This window comes from Littorina saxatilis, linkage group LG3 (genome assembly GCF_037325665.1).
Source record: "Littorina saxatilis isolate snail1 linkage group LG3, US_GU_Lsax_2.0, whole genome shotgun sequence".
Taxonomy (NCBI): domain Eukaryota; kingdom Metazoa; phylum Mollusca; class Gastropoda; order Littorinimorpha; family Littorinidae; genus Littorina; species Littorina saxatilis.
The window spans coordinates 4,758,929-4,778,723 of NC_090247.1; the positions used below are offsets into that span (position 1 = coordinate 4,758,929).

The window sequence follows — 19,795 nt, forward strand, 5'->3', positions numbered from 1 at the left end:
TGAACAGTGTCTGTTCCGACCTGAATTAGATTAGACTCGTGTATCACAATAATTAAAGGCCGGTGCTGTACCAGCTGAGCTACCAGGCCTCGCAACAGGGATAGCATGCCATATCAATCTTTCTAATATTAGTTCATCAGAAGCATCAGTTTTCTCATGTCAACAAAGGATACCTAGTTCTATTGAATGAGGAAAAAGAACATAATTTTGTGTTTTCTCATGGGAATTAAAATTTGTTAACATTTTTGTTTCCTTACGCTTTTTATTTTGTAAATTCTTTTTGTTTGTGTGTTTCTTTGTTGTTATTCCCTTTTCTTTGCGTTTATAAGGACAACTAGTTTTGCAGGAGACAATATTGTGTGTGGAAATGGATAGCCCCATACAAGCAGGAACTGAGGAAAGAAAGATTTGTCATCATGTAAACTTGAAGTGAATGCTTTTCCTATGTAAGCCAGTTATATTACGTCAAATCAAATATGTTCCCAGTAGATGAAGGATGTGTGAGAGATTTAAAGTCTTTATATCACACACACACACACACACACACACACACACACACACACACACACACACACACACACACACACACACACACACGCACACGCACAACGAACGGAGGAGAAAGGGGCGTGGCACCTCCAAGAAAGGGAAAGAAACTCATGCCCGAGTGCTTGCTTTGAAAATCCTTGATTACTCCCCTTGTGGATGGTAAGGGACATAACTCTTAGGTGCGTAAGATTTAGAGAAAAATGGCGACGACAAAAAATTCACAACCGCCAGACACTAGAGCTGAATTGATCGAGCTTGTGCGCCGCAGGGCGGAGATCGCGGTAAGATCTTGTTTGTCACAACCTTTTTAACCTTATTGTGTTTCCCGATTCAAGTTGCGCGTGTTTTGCTGTCTGTGGAATTAAATGCGAGATGGAAGAAATGGTCCTGGCGCCATACGCCCATAGTCTTTCCACTTCCAGTTTCAATCAGTGATCACCATGAGAAAGAAGTCGTAATTTACATTGTTTGCGTTTCATAGAGATGTAACTGTTATTCAAAAATGTATCATAAGCAGATATTTCTTCATATTCGTTTGTCAATAATTATGAGTGGACAGTAGATAGGTCTTTTAGCATAAATGAAATAATTTGAGTATGGGAATAATTATGTGAGTGGTCTCCCTTACCTAAAAGTGATTACATACAGCATGCGGACAAAGAAACTACAATGGGAAGAAGGATAACTTCCTCATTGGGCATGCTTAGAAATGAGAATGGCTAAATACGAGTTATTCCCCTTTTCTACATGCTGACCAGGCTGTCTCCTGCTTTGTCATGACTAGTACAGTCGATCTTTCTCATGCTGTGACTTGCTTTATTTTCACATTTTCGGTATTTAAAACAGCAAACACACACACACACACACACACACATACACTGAAGAAGTTTCCATTCTGATTCGGTTATTTTATTTGGTGCTATATGTTTGCTTCACATTGTTTCTTCTTTTACATTGCTAAACACATCCATAATGCATGCATGGCTCATTCGAAAGAGGGCAACTGAATAACTGATGCCCAATAGCAATAAATACTGAACAACAAATAGCAATAAATGATGACAGCGCCAAGTTTTTAAGTACAAAGTGAAATCATGTGACTGGACAAAGGCACAATTACAAAATACAAATAAAAAAATCGAGGCTCATTTTAAATTAAGTTCTCAGCTCATGGGGAAGCATAAGGTGACCCTAGAAACCGAAATTAGGAGACCTCCCGCCCCCAGGGCAGACTACACAAAAAAAAGGGGGGGGGGGGGGGGCTAATTTGTGAAAAAGTATAAAAGGAATCGAAAACTGTATACATGTATTTAGTTAATACCCCAAAAATTGTATAGTATATACAATGTCAGACCCTAAAGAAAGTTTGTTAGTCTTTGCTTAGGCAAAACAAAGCAAAATAGCCTGTTTACGGTATCCCGACCAACCCTATTTTTCTAGACCAACCCTAGACTTTTTTTTTTGGCATTTGGAAAAAAAGAAAAAGAAAAAAAATCAATTTTGTTCCTGTTTTTTTTGCAAAATAATTTAAAAAGATGGTTATAAAAATTTTTTCAGAAAAGCCGACCTACCGACCCTCTTTTTGTGTGCCTATGTTACTGTAAACAGACTAAAAGGTACATCAGAAACAACACACCAGGGAGGGTCCAAAATTGTATCAAAATATAGATGGTAGGGAATTCAAAATAAAAAAGACAATAGACAAAACATGTACTTCGGCTCATAGAGCCTTCTTTAATTTTTGACTCATTAAGTCCATGCTCCGAGAGTCCTTTTTTTAATTTTGAATTGCCTACCATCTATTTTTTTTATACAATTTTGGACCCTCTTTGTACGGAGAGAGTTGGCAATTGTTAATCACATTCTCTCATCTCATTGACTCTCCTTCAGCTCCTTGGTAACATGCGTTCCCGTCTCTGCCAGGATTGGACACAGCAGCAGATAACCGGTAAATATGTAACAGGCATAAATGGCAAAATAGCTCGCCTCGCCTGATAATATATGAGACAACTGTTCTACTACAAAGTCTTTCTTGGGAGGCTTGGCTAATTTACTCGCTCGTTTTACACGGGGTTCCATCGTTTTCTTTTCTAATCGGAAAACCTTGCTCCTCAGTTTGTTGACCTTCTGCCGAAGTTCCGCTTCACGAGGGGATGGGGAAGATGACGACTTTGATGCTTTACATCCTATGTCCTCCAGGATCGCCTGAATGTCATCTAAAAAAGAAAACACACATAAAATAACATAACCATAACAAGTTACTTCCTCTTCTTCTTCTTCTGCGTTCGTGGGCTGAAACTCCCATGTACACTCATGTTTTTTGCACGAGTGGAATTTTACGTGTATAACCGTTTATAACAAGTTACAACCTGGAAGAAATTAAAACACGTGTAATTAAATCACAAAATGAAAATAAACAATAGCGTAGGAAGGCAGGCCAGAAATGAAGTGTATTAGCAACTATGGATACGATGTGGAACAATGATGGAATTGACCTTGTTTGGTACTGAATGGGTGAGGCCATTAGAACTGTACCCACGGAATACGTGCTATATAAGCTTCATATTGATTGATTGATTGACTGATTGATTAGGACAACAGTACCAGGTAAACTCCTCACACACCATGCCTCTTTCTTTCTTTCTTTATTTGGTGTTTAACGTCGTTTTCAACCACGAAGCTTATATCGCGACGGGGAAAGGGGGGGAGATGGGAATAGAGCCACTTAATTGTTTCTTGTTACACCATGCCTCTAACAGGATATGTTTCCCATCTTTACGTGTTGGAACTACAGGTACAATTTCATCCATCCATGCATCCGCCCTATACAGCTTCTTCTTCTTCTGCGCTCGTGGGCTGAAACTCCCACGTGCACTCATTTTTTTTGCACAAGTGGAATTTTACGTGTATGATCGTTTTTACCCCGCCATTTAGGCAGCCATACGCCGCTTTCGGAGGAAGCGTGCGGGGTATTTTTGTGTTTCTAAAACCCACCGAACTCTGACATGGATTACAAGATCTTGTGCTTGCGTGTACACACCAAGGGGGATAAGTCACTAGCAGGTCTGCACATAAGTTGACCTGGGAGATCGGAAACATCTCCACACTTAACCCACCAGGCGGCCGCGACCGGGATTCGAACCCTCGACCTTCCGAGTTAATAGACCGACGTCTTACCACCCCGCCACAGCGCCCGTCACCCTATACAGCAATTATCAACTATGTAATGGATGGGTTTAAACATTTTTTGATGTCAGGGTGTTCTTCATGGTTAAAAATCTCTTACCTGGTTGAACAATTTGTGCATCAGGCGACAGGTCGGTGCTGGCTTCATTTGTAGCTACCCTTTGCGATGGTGGCTTCCTCCCACTAGCAACCTGCAAATGCACAGCTCTTTAACTGACAAACTCACAACCAACACCCAGTCACAATGAAACAATTCTCCCAATTTCATGGCATTGGTCTTAGGCCACACAAAAAAGTGTATGTTTCTGGTAAGGCAAAACAAAAAATAATCTGTTTACGATATCCGGACCGACCCTATTTTTTTCCCACCGGCCCTAGACTTTTGGGGGGCATTAAAAAATAAAATTAAAATATTCAGATGGCTAAAATACAAAAATAACAAGAAGGGCAAAGCCCATACGACTCACATGCTTTACACATTTTTCCTACCAAAATACATGTGACCTTGACCCAAGGTCAAGGTCATCCAAGGTCATGCAACACAAAGCTGTTAATTCAAGACATAGGAAGTACAATGGTGCTTATTGGCTCTTTCTACCATGAGATATGGTCACTTTTAGTGGTTCACTACCTTATTTTGGTCACATTTCATAAGGGTCAAAGTGACCTTGACCTTGATCATATGTGACCGAATGTGTCTCATGATGAAAGCATAACATGTGCCCCACATAATTTTTAAGTTTGAAACAGTTATCTTCCATAGTTCAGGGTCAAGGTCACTTCAAAATATGTATACAATCCAACTTTGAAGAGCTCCTGTGACCTTGACCTTGAAGCAAGGTAAACCAAACTGGTATCAAAAGATGGGTCTTACTTTGCCCTATATATCATATATAGGTGAGGTAAACTTCAGAGAAAATGGGAAAAATATGAAAAATAGCTGTTTTTTAGGCAACATTTATGGCCCCTGCGACCTTGACCTTGAAGCAAGGTCAAGATGCTATGTATGTTTTTTGGGGCCTTGTCATCATACACCATCTTGCCAAATTTGGTACTGATAGACTGAATAGTGTCCAAGAAATATCCAACGTTAAAGTTTTCCGGACGGACGGACGGACGTCCGGACGGACGGACGGACGGACGGACGGACGACTCGGGTGAGTACATAGACTCACTTTTGCTTCGCATGTGAGTCAAAAAGCCGACCTACCGACGCTATTTTGGGGGGGCCTATGTTACCTTTAACAGACTTTTTTTGTGGCCTAACATGACTAAAGGTGGAGATTTTTTTTCTAAACTTTTTTTTTAAACCATCTTTTTAACTTATTTTGTTGAAAAACAGGAAAACAATTGATTTTCGAATACCCCTTTTATTTTTGAAAATGCAAAATAAAAGTCTAGGGTCGTCGGGAAAACATAGGTAGGGTCAGGTGACCAGAAACATACAACTTTTTTGTTGTTGACGCCGACCCTATACTTTTTTTGCCATTTGGGGCTGTTTTTTGGCAAAATAAGTTCATCATATCATCATAATCAAGACGTCGATCCAAAATAAGTAACTTTTTTTTGTTGGCCTTATCATTTTTTTGCGCTAAATGCAAACAGGCATTATTTGATGGGAACAATGCTGGGTTTTTTCAATTCTTACATCAGCCTCAAACTTGTCATTACTCAACCTGCATTTAATAGTGTGCTTCATTGGTTTGCAAAAACCTAAAACCAATAAATAAATAACCTTCGGTGGTGGATTGGGCACCGCAAACAATGTCGGGACAGCATTCCACACAAGTGATCCTCTCTGCAGGATTGTTTTACTGGTTGGCCTCAAAGTGATCAGTACAAAGCTTGAGACCTTGAACATCAGCTGGCTGCAGCTTTTCAAAGTCCTCTCGCCTTGTGAATTGCATCCATATTCTGCACCTAGTTTGACAATAAAAACAACAATGTTATTGTTAAACTAAGCAAAAAGGAAAGACAAAAAATAAATCAGATCTTCAGTCTAAATCTAACGCTCTGCCTGAACGCAAAACGGATGAGTGATGTACCTTTGTACTGCAGTTTTCCCGTAAGCAAGGTTTGATAAAGATTTCGGCAAATATGCCCACGGGTAGTTTGTCATCAAGTGTAAACTGTTGTTTTGTACTGACTGCTGACTCGCACTCACAGTCGTAAGTACAGTGAACACAGGCTCAGGTACACACGCAGACACACGCGTACATAGTACAGCTAGTACAGAAATCTCAGGATGAACCGATCCATGCTATGTTTGTAATATTTCATTTGCATATTAGTTCTATAAATACTGTAGTATCATAGCAGACAAAAATGCCCAGAGACAGTTGGCTTATCTGAGTGAGTTGAAGAAGGTAAACCTGATGAAATAATCACTGCACAACCCACCTTTTTTCTTCTTTAGGTAACTTGTGGAAAGTTTTCCCGAAGCAGAGCTGTTTGTAACGGGCGTTCTTGCAACAAAAAGCCGAGCACAATTTACCACCACCTCGCACGCGATCGGTACCTACGCGATCCGCCATTTTGTTTTCGCCGTCAGCATGTGACTAGGGACGATAACCCACAAACACTTTTTCGCATTTTCTTCGCAAGTTCCACGTCTTCCTTATGTACAGTGTTTGATGCGGAGAAGCGGGCTGAGATTTCGAAAGTAGCGTAGGTCTCTCGACAGCACACTTGAAATGTCTCCTTTGGTATGTTAGAACAGTGCACGGAGAGTAAGAGCACATGTACAGATGAATTGAACTATAGCAACGTTTTTTTTAGATCGCAACAAAGCACAAAATGCGCTGAAATTGTCTTTTCTGTCTCTTTATAATTCCACCACAATCAAAAATATACCAAGCAATGTTACACAATGCAATCTGTAACAGAAAGGATTAGCATACAAACTTTTGATCCAGTGACCAACACAATACTGTGAAACCTGCCTTCTTCTCCCCTTCTTTTTCTACTTCTTAATTCTTCTACTTCCTCTTTTTCTGAATTTGAGAATGAGATTGACAGCAGATGGTACGGATAGCTGCTGACTTCGTGACAGAATTTCTTCTCCCATATCTTGGATTGCCTTATTTACAAATTTCTTCCTGAATTTTCCAGAAATATTGTTACTCTTAGTCTTAGCATGAAACCGTAACATTTGATTGTTTCAGGAAACACTTGCTAATTTGGAGCGACAGATTTATGCCTTTGAGGGAAGCTATTTGGAAGACACTCAGCTCTATGGGAACATCATAAAAGGATGGGATCGATATCTGACAAATACCAAGTGAGTTTCATGTATCTGTTAAGGAAATTCAAAGCAAGCAGACAAAATGTTCCGTCTTGGAAAGTACTTTAGAAAGTTCTACAATACAGTCTGTTCTTGTTACGCTTATACTTGTAGCTAAGTGTCCAGTTGTGATTTAGTCGTTAGATCTTAATCAAGGAAATGACATGTAATTTTCAGATTTGTTTCTTGTAAGTGTAACAGACATGTGAAAAACCTTCAAGGCGGCCGAAGTCTGGTTAAAGCAGTTTGCCTTACATCTGATCAGGCTTTTACATCATTAATACATGTTATATGAAGTCTTATATTGCGCGCGTATCTCCAGACTCTGACTCAAGACGCAGGGATCTATTTATGCCGTGTGAGATCATTTTGGCGCATATCCTACTTTTCACGGCCTATTATTCCAAGTCACACGGGTATTTTGGTGGACATTTTTAATCTATGCCTATACAATTTTGCCAGGAAAGACCCTTTTGTCAATCGTGGGATCTTTAACGTGCACACCCCAATGTAGTGTACACGAAGGGACCTCGGTTTTTCGTCTCATCCGAAAGACTAGCACTTGAACCCACCACCTAGGTTAGGAAAGGGGGGAGAAAATTGCTAACGCCCTGACCCAGGGTCGAACTCGCAACCTCTCGCTTCCGAGCGCAAGTGCGTTACCACTCGGCCACCCAGTCCGTGGAATAAGACCATCTCTCCAATTGGTCACTTACCAAAAAATGAACAACCTAGATGCTCTATGTGCGCAGTTGTATTTTGGTTTACAAATTAATTTGTAAAAAGCACTTGTGTCAGAAATGAATTCATAAAAAAAAATCGAACTCACCACAGCAAGCAGTCATGGGTGTTAATTTTTGGTATGTGACTAAATGGAGGGATGCTCTTAACCCAAGTAAAAGCCTAGCTGACCATATCTGAGACTTTAATGTGATACCCCTCAAACAATGCTTTCCTTACCTTCCCTCTAGTGTTGCCCTTTTGTCTAAATGTTTATGTTTATGTTGACCTTCTTTTATCTTTATTTTGGTTTACTTTTCAGGCACATGCACCTTTAAAGATTTAAACCCTGTAGTGAAGGTCAGGTGAATGCTGACTATTTTATTCTTCATCCTTTTTCAGCAAAGCAGACAAACGCAACAGGAAATTCAAAGAATCTGATCGGCTGTTTTCCAAATCTTCAGTCACATCTGCTGCTGTAAGTCATCTATTCAGCAAACAAATAGAATTTTAGCTTTGAATCGATGATGATGAATTTCTGTTTTGTATATTACTGCAGTGATTGACAGTTTTTCATTTGGAAATTGGAGACATGTTTATAGTTATACTTGCAAGTTTGTTCGATCTATGGTTTATCATTGAAGAAGGAAATACAGCCCCAACAGCCAGCTTGGAAGGAGGTTTTTTTGTTTCTTGAAGGTTTTCCTTAACACTTTCTACCCCACCTATGTTGACCAAGTTTTTTTTAGCCGAGACCAGCTGTGCTGCAGCAGGTCACTCAGAATTGTAGAAACTGTGTATCAACAGGATGGAATGCAGGCGTTAGATGGACGTTACAGGAAGTGACTGAAGTGACTGTGTGTACGGATATATCTGTACCTGGTCAGATAAAGCCATATGAGTGGGTGCGGATTTATCCGTACCTGGTAGACAATGAGTTAATTGCACATTGTGAAGTTTACTTTCTTGTGTGGAAATTGCTCATTTGATGAATGAATTGTTTCCTGATCTCGGATAATTGCTTCTCACAAATTTAGGATGGGGTGTTATTGAGGGAAAACATTAAGAATTGATATCATAGTCTTTGTTGTTTTATGATGATTTTGTAAACATATACACTGTAATAAAACAAATGCTCTCTTTTTACATTTAGTCAAGTTTTGACTAAATGTTTTAACATAGAGGGGGAATCGAGACGAGGGTCGTGGTGTATGTGTGTGTGTGTGTCTGTCTGTGCGTGTGTGTGTGTAGAGCGATTCAGACCAAACTACTGGACCGATCTTTATGAAATTTGACATGAGAGTTCCTCGGAATGATATCCCCGGACGGTTTTTTTTCATTTTTTCGATAAATACTTTTGATGACGTCATATCCGGCTTTTTGTAAAAATTGAGGCGGCACTGTCACACTCTCATTTTTCAATCAAAATGATTGAAATTTTTGTAAAGCAATCTTTGACGAAGGCCGGACTTTGGTATTGCATTTCAGCTTGGTGGCTTAAAAATTAATTTATGACTTTGGTCATTAAAAATCTGAAAATTGTAATAATTTTTTTTCATATAAAACGATCCAAATTTACGTTCATCTTATTCTACATCATTTCCTGATTCCAAAAACATATAAATATGTTATATTTGGATTAAAAACAAGCTCTGAAAATTAAAAATATAAAAATTATGATCAAAATTAAATTTCCGAAATCGATTTAAAAACAATTTCATCTTATTCCTTGTCGGTTCCTGATTCCAAAAACATATAGATATGATATGTTTGAATTAAAAACACACTCAGAAAGTTAAAACGAAGAGAGGTACAGAAAAGCGTGCTATGCAGCACAGCGAAACCACTACCGCGCTGAACAGGCTCGTCAGTTTCACTCCGTTTTGCACAAGCGGCGGACTACGGTCATTGTGAAAAAATGCAGTGCGTTCAGTTTCATTCTGTGAGTTCCACAGCTTAACTAAATGTAGTAATTTTGCCTTACGCGACTTGTTTTTTTTTGCAACAGGCTGTAAGCGGTGTCACAGATCAGTCTGACAGAAACAGTAAGTTTATTTCTCTTTTTATGCTGAATGGATGGAACCATTATATATGGAACATTTTTTCTTGTGTTGCCTCTGTCAGGTTTTGAATTGTATGCATATACATTGATAATTTTATTATAGATATATTTGAAACTTTGAATGTGGGTCCAAAAAGCAAAGTGCAAAAGACATGATCAACAAGTTTGTGAAAGTTTTTGCATTGCATACTCTGCTTGCTGGATAGTTTGTTTACTCCCCGGTGGCATGAACTGAAAGCTCTCCTGAACAATCCCTCTCATTGCTGTCAATGCGCATGCGCCAATCTTGGACTTAAAAAATGCGACCCTTTGACCGAACGAAGTTAGGGTTGGGATTCGGGTTAGGGTTAGGTTGTTCACGACCTGATTAATCTCCCCATGTTAGCGCAGGCGCATTGACCGCATTGAGAGGGATTGTTCAGGCAGAGTTTTCAGTTCGTGACACCAGACACAAAAAAGTCACTATTGCCTGCGCATTAGAAAATCGCTCCATTTTATGTCAGAAATGTTTGCCTTGAATCTTCATAGACTTTTTACATCCAACCATGATTTGTTTACAGGAGACCCTCAGAGTCCAGACACTGCAAGCCTGAATGTTGGCACCCCCAATTCTCAGAGTAACGGAGCCAGCTCACCCTCAGACAGCAACAACGGTGCCCCCTCCGCTCCCCCTTCCTCCAATCATCACGCTGCCGGCAAAGTCATGAAGAGCGCACGATACAAGAAAGGAAAGAGCAAAGGCGGTCGAAGCAGGTCAGTGTCATCAGACTCCCAGACGTTTGTTCGTCAATTGTCATTGGCTGTACAATGATACATACTGAACAGAATATCAGAGAAGGTCGCAGGTTCGAATTCGGGCCGGGACGGACACGGGTCAACTTTATGTGCAGACCCAGAGACGGAAGCCATGTCCCACCCCCGTGTCATCACAATGACACGTAAAAGACCTTGGTCATTCTGCCATAAGTGCAGGTGGCTGAATACACCTAAACACGCAGACACCTTGGTAGCGCGACTCCGTTGCTGCTAGCTTTCCACTGGGAGGAAGCGACCCGAATTTCCCAGCAATAGGACAATAAAGTAATGAAAATGGAAAAAAAAGTAAAAAAATTTAAAAAAGTGAAATCGGTGTCTTAAAAGAGGGAACTTTTAAATGGCAGAGTGTTAAAGGGGGTTTCCCACTGTATATATTTGGTCTCAAATATTAATTTGATTAGATAAGTGGTTTTAAGATTTTTAATGTACAGGTAATTTTTTTTTAATTAAAATTTTGTATGCACTTTAACTCCCCCATTTTGATGGTTATCGGTTACATGTACAACTACCAGTCTACTAACCAAACAGGACCTGTATTTGTGTTGTTTTTATCCTTGTATTGAAGGGAATTGACAAACAGGCCAACAAGTTTTTATTTTACCTGTGGATGAAGGAGTATCCAGTCAACTGTAATGCCAGAGGCATTTTAGAAAGTGAAGCAGTGAAGGTTTCTCTCTTTTCCTTTCCCTTACAGTTACAGTATTGAAAGTACCGTACTTTCCGGGTCATAAGGCGCGACTTTTTTCCTCGAGTTTGACCCCTGCGTCTTGTATAACGAAGCGCCTAATCCGTGTATGAAATACGAAAAAAAATCAAAGAGACCGCCTGAGTACCAGTCAAACAACTTGTGATAATGCATGTTTCAGCTACTAGGTACTACCCTGGCCAAGTTTCCTCTCAAGACATCAAAGAGACCGCCCCATAGGTTAAACTCGGTCACTGACCCCGGTGCAGGAAGTGTTTCCTCTCTCAGATCTATGACAGGGGAAACACCTCTCACAGCAAAAACTGGGTCATTGACCCCTGGGAAGAAGGTCAGTGTCTAAACATGGCAACCCAGCTATCACAATGGACCTGCCTTTGATCTCGCCGCACACACAGAGCACACATATTTCCACTCTGTATTCTTCCTTTGATGTGCGGCTTATTTTCATTCTTCGACCGTTTGTTACCGGTATACTTTTTTAATTTTGGTGCGCCCTATCGGCCCCCTGCGCCCAATGGGTGACTGGATTACAATTTTGTTTAAAAAGACGGGGGTGCGCCTTATGCGCTGTAGCGCCTTGTAACCCGGAAAGTACGGTACAGTCCCCCCTCTTTCTCCTTTTGTGACATTGTAAAGACAGGGTAACTCATCCCACTGTTGTACTTGTAGTGGTTTGATGAAAGGGAAAACGGGTTGAAATATCTATTTGTGTGGAAAGAAAGATGCTCTGCGTTGGGGATAGGGAGGAGAGCAGGGCATGGTGGGTACTTCGCAAGTAGGAAAATGGAAGGGAGGGGAACGTTGAGGGGACATAAGATATTATTTATTGTAAGTGTGATGCATGAATTGGTTGAGCATGTCTCAGGCCGGAAGGTACACACCACAAAGGGGAAACACAAGGCAGGCAATATGCAAGTAGAGATGGTACCGAGAGGAGTGTTGATGGGATGGAAGTCTAGATTTTATAATACTGCAAGGCTAATGCATGATTTTGTTGGGCATTTCTCAGGCCAGAAGGCATTGTCAACACAAAGGCAAATTTAGGGTGGGTAATACGCAAGTAGAGATGGATGGGGGGGGGGGGGGTGGGGGGGTGGGGCAGACTTTGTTATTAACTGCAAGGCTGATGCAGGATTTTGTTGGGCATTGCTCAAGCCGGAAGGCAAGCAAGGCTAAGGCAAAGTCAGGGTAAGTAATACACAAGTAGAGATGGAAGGAAGGGGATGGAAGACTAGATTTTATAGTACTACTGCAAGGCTGATGCATGGTGGGGCATTTCTCAGGCCTGAAGGCAATCAAGGCTAAGGCAAATACAGGGTGGGTAATACACAAGTAGAGATGTAAGGGAGGGGATGGATTAGACCAGACTTTGTTATTTACTGCAAGGCTGATGCATGATTTGGTGGGGCATTTCTCAGGCCGGAAGGCAAGCAACGCAAAGGGAAAGACAGCACATCCTGTGAGTATTGCTAGACCGGAGGTGTATATGCTTGTGCACTCTTCTCCCTGCTGTGTCTAGCACTACTAGCACGCTTCCTTTCTCTTCCATCCAAACCATACATGGTACACTTGCACAGGGATGAAAGTTGAGAATGGTCATGTTCAACATCAGGAAACACTTGGCTGTGGGTTGCCATGGCTCCTAATCTGTTTGCCGTTTTTCAACATTTTCACTGAGTGTTTGAAGAATAACTTTTCAAATTGGGAATTCCTGATTTCCTTTTGGGAACTTTCATCCCTGCTTGTATATTTTGCGTGCTCACATAATATTTGATGGTGAAGTCTGTATGGTTACTTTTACACTCACAAAGCTCTTGCTCTGTGTGTATTTTTTACTTTTTTGTTTTTGTTTGTCTTTTGACGTACCCCAGCTGGGAGGTTTTCAGAACCAAAAGCAGCTCTCTTTTTGTTTTTCCATTATGACTTCTGCACTTATGGAAATAGTACTCGTAGGGGTGTTCATATTTCACTTGTAACATACATTATTATTTGTCCTTTTAAGAATGTAGAATTGTAACCATACATGTAGTAACCGGCACGGTTGGCCTAGTGGTAAGGCGTCCGCCCCGTGATCGGGAGGTCGTGGGTTCGAACCCCGGCCGGGTCATACCTAAGACTTTAAAATTGGCAATGTAGTGGCTGCTCCGCCTGGCGTCTGGCATTATGGGGTTAGTGCTAGGACTGGTTGGTCCGGTGTCAGAATAATGTGACTGGGTGAGACATGAAGCCTGTGCTGCGACTTCTGTCTTGTGTGTGGCGCACGTTAAATGTCAAAGCAGCACCGCCCTGATATGGCCCTTCGTGGTCGGCTGGGCGTTAAGCAAACAAACAAACAAACAAACAAACAAACCATACATGTAGTGTCTGCTACTGGGTTGGTATTTTGTTTTTTCAAAGCGGCTTTTTAATGGACTTGAAGATGCAGTACAAGTTATGTACTTCTCGTGTAAATTATCTTGTAAATCACAACATGTGTTCAGGATTTTTTCATTCACAGGATAGAAGCATCCTTCCAATTGGACACAGACCAAAACTCTTCGGCTTGGCTGCTTTTTAATATTTGAGAGAATCAATGTTATTAGTTGTTAAGAAATTCTCACTCTGCACAGGAACTGACCAAGCAGCCAGGCTGTAGGTTTTCGGTAGACATCCAAGTGATTTTTATTTTTATTTTTATTTTTAATTGTAATACTTTAGGGTTATCCTGCTGAGTTTTTGTGTTAACAGATGTGTGTCTGTGTGTGTGTTCTTTGTTTATTTATTGTGATATTATATGCTTTTCCCATTAGCAACAGTACCCTATACTGAGTGTTACCCCCACCTCCCCACCCTTTCACAAACACGCACTTTTGATTCGCAAGTTGGATTTCAAATATAAATATTTTTTTTTAGCTTTTTCCCTCTGTGTATGTCTTTTTGAACATTTTAGTATGGAAATTAATATTAAAATACATTACATGTATTTCTGAGAAATGGAAAGTAAAAATCCAGATTAAGTAAAGTAGAGATGAAGATGTAAAGTAAAGTAAAGTGAAGTAAAGTAAAGATGACATGTCTTGTGAAAAAACTTTGAATCAAGCTTTGTGGTGGCTGTCATTTAAATTTTTCTGTGTTAATTACCTCTTCTTTTTTTTCAATTTGTGCATGGTGTCAGTTAAAAAGCTGCAAAGGTTGACTTGGGTTTTGTGTGTGTTTTTGTTCTTCTAAATTGATTTTAGCTCACAATCGTTTAGTAATGTGGTTGTGTGTGGTCAGTTGTGAAGAGAATGTCTTTTGCATGCGTTGTGTGGATGCCTGTATGGCTTCTTTATTTTTTAATAATATTTTGTATATATATATATATATATTTGAACTTGGCAAAAGTGGGTTCTAATAGGGGAAAAACATAAAACAAAAACAAAATTCAATAAAAGGGGTTGTGCAGGTAAATGTGTATAGATCTGTCTGTGCATGTGAAGTTTTACTGACACTTGGACACATCAGTTTCATTAGAGATATCTTCCTGCCTTTGTAAACCATTTTTTAAACAGGGATCACGTTAGTTTTAAAAGTGCAGTGACTTTTGTATGTCAGGGATCATTTTGTAAAAGAGTTCTTTTCATTGCGAGAGATGCAATAATCACAGAGCAGCAGCTGTATAATTCGATTTGTCGGCAAGCCATTTAGCCTAGGATATGCTTTTTATTTTTACGCGAGATTACATTTGAGAAAAAAGAGATATTATTTTTGCGTATGCCAAATGTGTCTTGATCAAAAAGCAATGACAACCCGTCAAGCAAATTTTCAAATACGCAGCAATTGTTTGTTAATGTGATCCCTGTGTTAACCCCGAAAGATGTTTTCTGGTGTTTTCGTTGGGTAAGAGTGTCTGTCCATATGCATACGCACAGAAAATCTTCAGCCTCATGGCTGCTTTCTGTTCAGAGTAGGAATATATCAGCTGAATGCATTTCATAACTATGCAGCAAATTATCCCCAAACTTTAGTTATGCAGAAACCATGTGAGACTGACAAAAAAGGAAACTGTATCAATGAGTAACAAACTAATATTTTTACTTAGTTGACTAAACATATCTGTTAGTGCTTTGTAATGTGCATTATCAAGGAGTTTCTGTGTATACTTTTTACATAGCGACAAAGACTTGAATAAGTGTATATGTAGCTTTTTTTCTATCTTCAAAATGTATACACGTAGTAGTAACCCCCCGCAGGTTAGAGGGAAGAATTTACCCAATGCTCCCCAGCATGTCGTAAGAGGCGACTAACGGATTCTGTTTCTCCTTTTACCCTTGTTAAGTGTTTCTTGTATAGAATATAGTCAATGTTTGTACAGATTTTAGTCAAGCAGTATGTAAGAAATGTTAAGTCCTTTGTACTGAACAGACGTGGTTGTTGCCCCGACAGGTGACAAAAGAAGTGCGCCTGCGTGTGTTGCAATGGAAAATTTGTCACAATTTATATCCCACCAATATTTTATTACATAAAATGAAAGTAAGTCAAACAAAAAACTGTAACGAGTGCCCACATATTTTGGATGTCATGGAACACTTTTTCTATGAGTGTCCCCGAATTAGAAGGTTTTGGACTTATATTGAAAAAATGTTGAACAGTCTGACAGGTCGGGCTTTCTTATTGTCTATTACAGATGTATTATTCGGAATCGAAAAATGTCAGGAATCAGCGTTAATTAACCATGTTTTATTGATAGCAAAAATGTGCATTAGCAAAGTTAAGAAAACTAAATCGCCTATTCCATTGGAAATTGTATTTCAACAAGAACTTGCGCTACGAAAGGTGTATCCCCATTGTCCTTAGCTAGATTGCTGTTGAATTAAAAAGTAATTTAATGGAAATGTAACCTGTAATGCAAAAGAAAACAAAATTAAAATTTCATTGAAAAAAAAAGAAGAAAAGACCAATGAAGAAGGATATGCTCACCGCCCAAAAAGAAAGAAAAACAAGTCGCGTAAGGCGAAAATACAATATTTAGTCAAGTAGCTGTCGAACTCACAGAATGAAACTGAACGCAATGCCATTTTTCAGCAAGACCGTATACTCGTAGCATCGTCAGTCCACCGCTCATGGCAAAGGCAGTGAAATTGACAAGAAGAGCGGGGTAGTAGTTGCGCTAAGAAGGATAGCACGCTTTTCTGTCCCTCTCTTTGTTTTAACTTTCTGAGCGTGTTTTTAATCCAAACATATCATATCTATATGTTTTTGGAATCAGGAACCGACAAGGAATAAGATGAAAGTGTTTTTAAATTGATTTGGACAATTTAATTTTGATAATAATTTTTATATATTTAATTTTCAGAGCTTGTTTTTAATCCAAATATAACATATTTATATGTTTTTGGAATCAGCAAATGATGGAGAATAAGATAAACGTAAATTTGGATCGTTTTATAAATTTTTATTTTCTTTTACAATTTTCAGATTTTTAATGACCAAAGTCATTAATTAATTTTTAAGCCACCAAGCTGAAATGCAATACCGAAGTCCGGGCTTCGTCGAAGATTACTTGACCAAAATTTCAACCAATTTGGTTGAAAAATGAGGGCGTGACAGTGCCGCCTCAACTTTCACGAAAAGCCGGATATGACGTCATCAAAGACATTTATCAAAAAAATGAAAAAAACGTTCGGGGATTTCATACCCAGGAACTCTCATGTCAAATTTCATAAAGATCGGTCCAGTAGTTTAGTCTGAATCGCTCTACACACACACACACACACACACACGCACACACGCACACACGCACACACGCACATACACCACGACCCTCGTTTCGATTCCCCCTCGATGTTAAAATATTTAGTCAAAACTTGACTAAATATAAAAAAGAGAAACAAAGAAGAAAAAAAGACAAAAGAGGCAAAAAAGATGGGTTGAAGCAACCTTGCATGCAACTGAGGTCAAAAAAAAAAAGTCCTTTGTACTGGAAACTTGCATTCTCCCAGTAAGGTAATATATTGTACAACTAGATGAATACCCGCTTCGCCGGGAAGAAGTAGACCCGGCTTTGCCGGGTGTACCGCACCGTACGAAGGAAGGGAGATAAACGCGCAAAGCACTGGAGAAGATAAGGAAGAGTAATACCCGGCTTCGCTGTGACAGTGACCTTCTAAAAATAGTAACGGGAATATGGATTGAGCGTTGTGTTCTAAAAATAGTAACGGGAATATGGATTGATGCCACACGAAGGAAGGGAGATAAACGCAAAACACTGGAGAAGGTAAGGAAGAGTTACTGGGAATGGATCTGGGAAGATGAACAGAAATACCAAAATCGGTTCAGCGCTGCGCACTGAGAGCACGTGTTGAAAATTCTCATCGACCAGGTTGTGTCCGGGGTCTACCTGAATATGCCCACCAAATTTGAAGCAGATCCATCGAGAACTTTGGCCGTGCATCGCGAACACACACACACACACAGACACACAGACACAAGTCGTATATATATATAGATGTACTACGTTGCAAGGCCCTGGAGCAAATTTTTCATTAGTGCTTTTGTGAACAAGAAACAATTGACAAGTGGCTCTATCCCATCTCCCTTCTTTCCCCGTCGCGATATAACCTTCGTGGTTGAAAACAACGTTAAACACCAAATAAAGAAAGAAAGGAGTGAATTACTCACTGCGATTGCTGATTTTTCATGACGGCGGTATGTCATTTTTTGCCTCAAAGTTAGGGACACGCCTCTTCCAGTTCTCTGACAGAGTTATTTCCGGAAAACGTCTATTGACTGCAGAGACTTTTTTTAAAAAGAATTCAACTCACTCTTTGAACTTGGTCAATATGCATGGGTACATCGTTATTGCATTTAACCTTCAGTCTTCTGTCATGATTCAGGAATGAAAATGCTCTTCAGTGTTTTATTCCTACATGACTGTGTATATATGAAAAATGAAGCAGAATGAGCAGTTGTATGCATATTATAATACTACTAGATTTATTCATTTCTACAAAAAATTCTTCTTGAGATTTACCTTTTTTTATTGCTTGATTTTGAGTGTGTTTGGTGTGGTGTACCGACTTCTTCTTCCCTTATACATTTGCAGACTTGGAACTGGCTAGTGCAGTGTGCTGAAAAGAGACCTACTTTTGATAGTTTTCAAAACTTGAATACATGATTGCTTGTGTCTTTATGTTTGTCACATACAAAGATGTACATGGTGGATTGTGTAGTTTTTCTTAACATTTCTCACTTTCATTTGCGCAAGCATTATGTTCTGCCCCACTGTCCAACTGTCCCCACTGTCCAACTGTCCCCACTGTCCAACTGTCCCCACTCCCTTCCCCTTCCCCCTTTCTTCCCCTCCCCCTCCCCCCCATATATCCTCACATTTTTTACAACAATTTTTGAAAATTTATTTCGTATTTTTGTACTAAATATATTTTGGGCCGAATTGTGTATGCAGTTGTCGTCATGCTCAGCAACTTTACTCATCTTTTTCTTTTCAGAGCGGTCAACCTGATCATAAAGGAAGAGATTCTGGACGTGGGAGGAAGAGGGAACCACTCGTAGGCACATGACACTAGAACCGTGGACATTGGGAATGCTCTCTCCCTGGCACGTCGATCCACAGACCTTGGAAGCCAGGATTTTCAAAACTGGCGGAACTGTTAGTGAACATTGTTCACTATGGGGCTCGAAGTAGAGAGCTAGTTTTGAGACTTCTGTGCTCTTAACATTGAATTGGTTCTGTGTACGAAGGTGGCAATATTTTCTGTGGCTGAACATAAACATGGTCACCCTGGCATGTCTTCTGATCAGTACTAGGATTTGGCTTGAGGTTACCAGGCATGGGAATTGTCCGCCAAAAGGCAAATTTCCACCGATTTTTTTTTCGTTCCGCCAAACAAGCAAAAGTGTCCGCCAAACAAATTAACGGGGGAGGCAAAAATTGTTGTGAAAACTGAATTTAATGGCAAAATTGCACAATTTCGGTTCTTTGGAGAAAAAAATAATTTTGGGGGGTGGGGGGGCATGCCTCCGGACCCCCCTAGTAAGGCTAGACGCTTCGCGTCGTCGACTTTGATATTACTTACAAAATTTCAGCCTTTTTTACTTTTTTCAATTTCCATGCCTGGTTACCCTGTCATTGGCGTACAAGTGTGGGTATGTGCTCAAATGAAAGGGTGCTCTCATTCCGTGTAGAAGTCTGGACAGATAACAATAACAATAACAGCACTTTATTGTCCATTAAAATATTACATAAAAATGGAAAATTTTCTTCGGCACACCCTTCCTGCCTGTAAACGATTATAACAACAATTGTATAGGACAACACACCTACAACATAAAACGTAGGTTCACGTGTGTGTAATAACAAGCACGCCTATCATATTTCCAAGAACACTGACCTAAAGTGCTGTCCGTGTTGTCTTTAAATTCAATAAATGTACAGATAAAATCAAAGGTGTGTCAGGGTTTCCCCCTTAGATCTGTGATGTTTGACATGATGATC

The 19,795-nt window shown here is 39.9% G+C and overlaps 1 protein-coding gene and 2 long non-coding RNA genes across 4 annotated transcripts in view; 2 read left to right on the forward strand and 1 right to left on the reverse strand.

The window, feature by feature from the left end:
- The window catches only part of LOC138961467 (uncharacterized), a 394,970-nt gene that overhangs the window by 124,305 nt on the left and 250,870 nt on the right, over positions 1-19,795 (forward strand). The gene's annotated exons all lie outside the window — the stretch shown is intronic.
- LOC138961458 (chromatin modification-related protein MEAF6-like) lies at positions 717-19,746 on the forward strand. Of its 2 annotated transcripts, XM_070333111.1 has the most exons (7): positions 717-830; positions 6,900-7,015; positions 8,141-8,216; positions 9,747-9,783; positions 10,361-10,553; positions 12,741-12,781; positions 18,789-19,746. In XM_070333111.1, coding segments are annotated over exons 1-7 (546 nt in total). In that variant the 5' UTR covers positions 717-749; the 3' UTR covers positions 18,791-19,746. The 2 variants fall into 2 exon arrangements, with proteins under 2 accessions (XP_070189212.1, XP_070189211.1); XM_070333110.1 differs by lacking the exon at positions 12,741-12,781.
- On the reverse strand, positions 1,443-6,373 carry LOC138961469 (uncharacterized). Its single transcript, XR_011454193.1, has 3 exons — positions 5,471-6,373; positions 3,836-3,926; positions 1,443-2,765 (listed from the first exon to the last, which is right to left on the reverse strand). It is a non-coding gene; the product is annotated as an uncharacterized lncRNA (long non-coding RNA).

Bases quoted from the DNA above. Each gene is read 5' to 3' on its own strand.
- LOC138961458 (XM_070333110.1), top strand. From the start codon at position 750: ATGGCGACGACAAAAAATTCACAACCGCCAGACACTAGAGCTGAATTG. The intron at 8,217-9,746 runs GTAAGTCATCTA...TTTTTGCAACAG, and splicing joins CTTCAGTCACATCTGCTGCT to GCTGTAAGCGGTGTCACAGA. The intron at 10,554-18,788 runs GTCAGTGTCATC...TTTTCTTTTCAG, and splicing joins AGCAAAGGCGGTCGAAGCAG to AGCGGTCAACCTGATCATAA.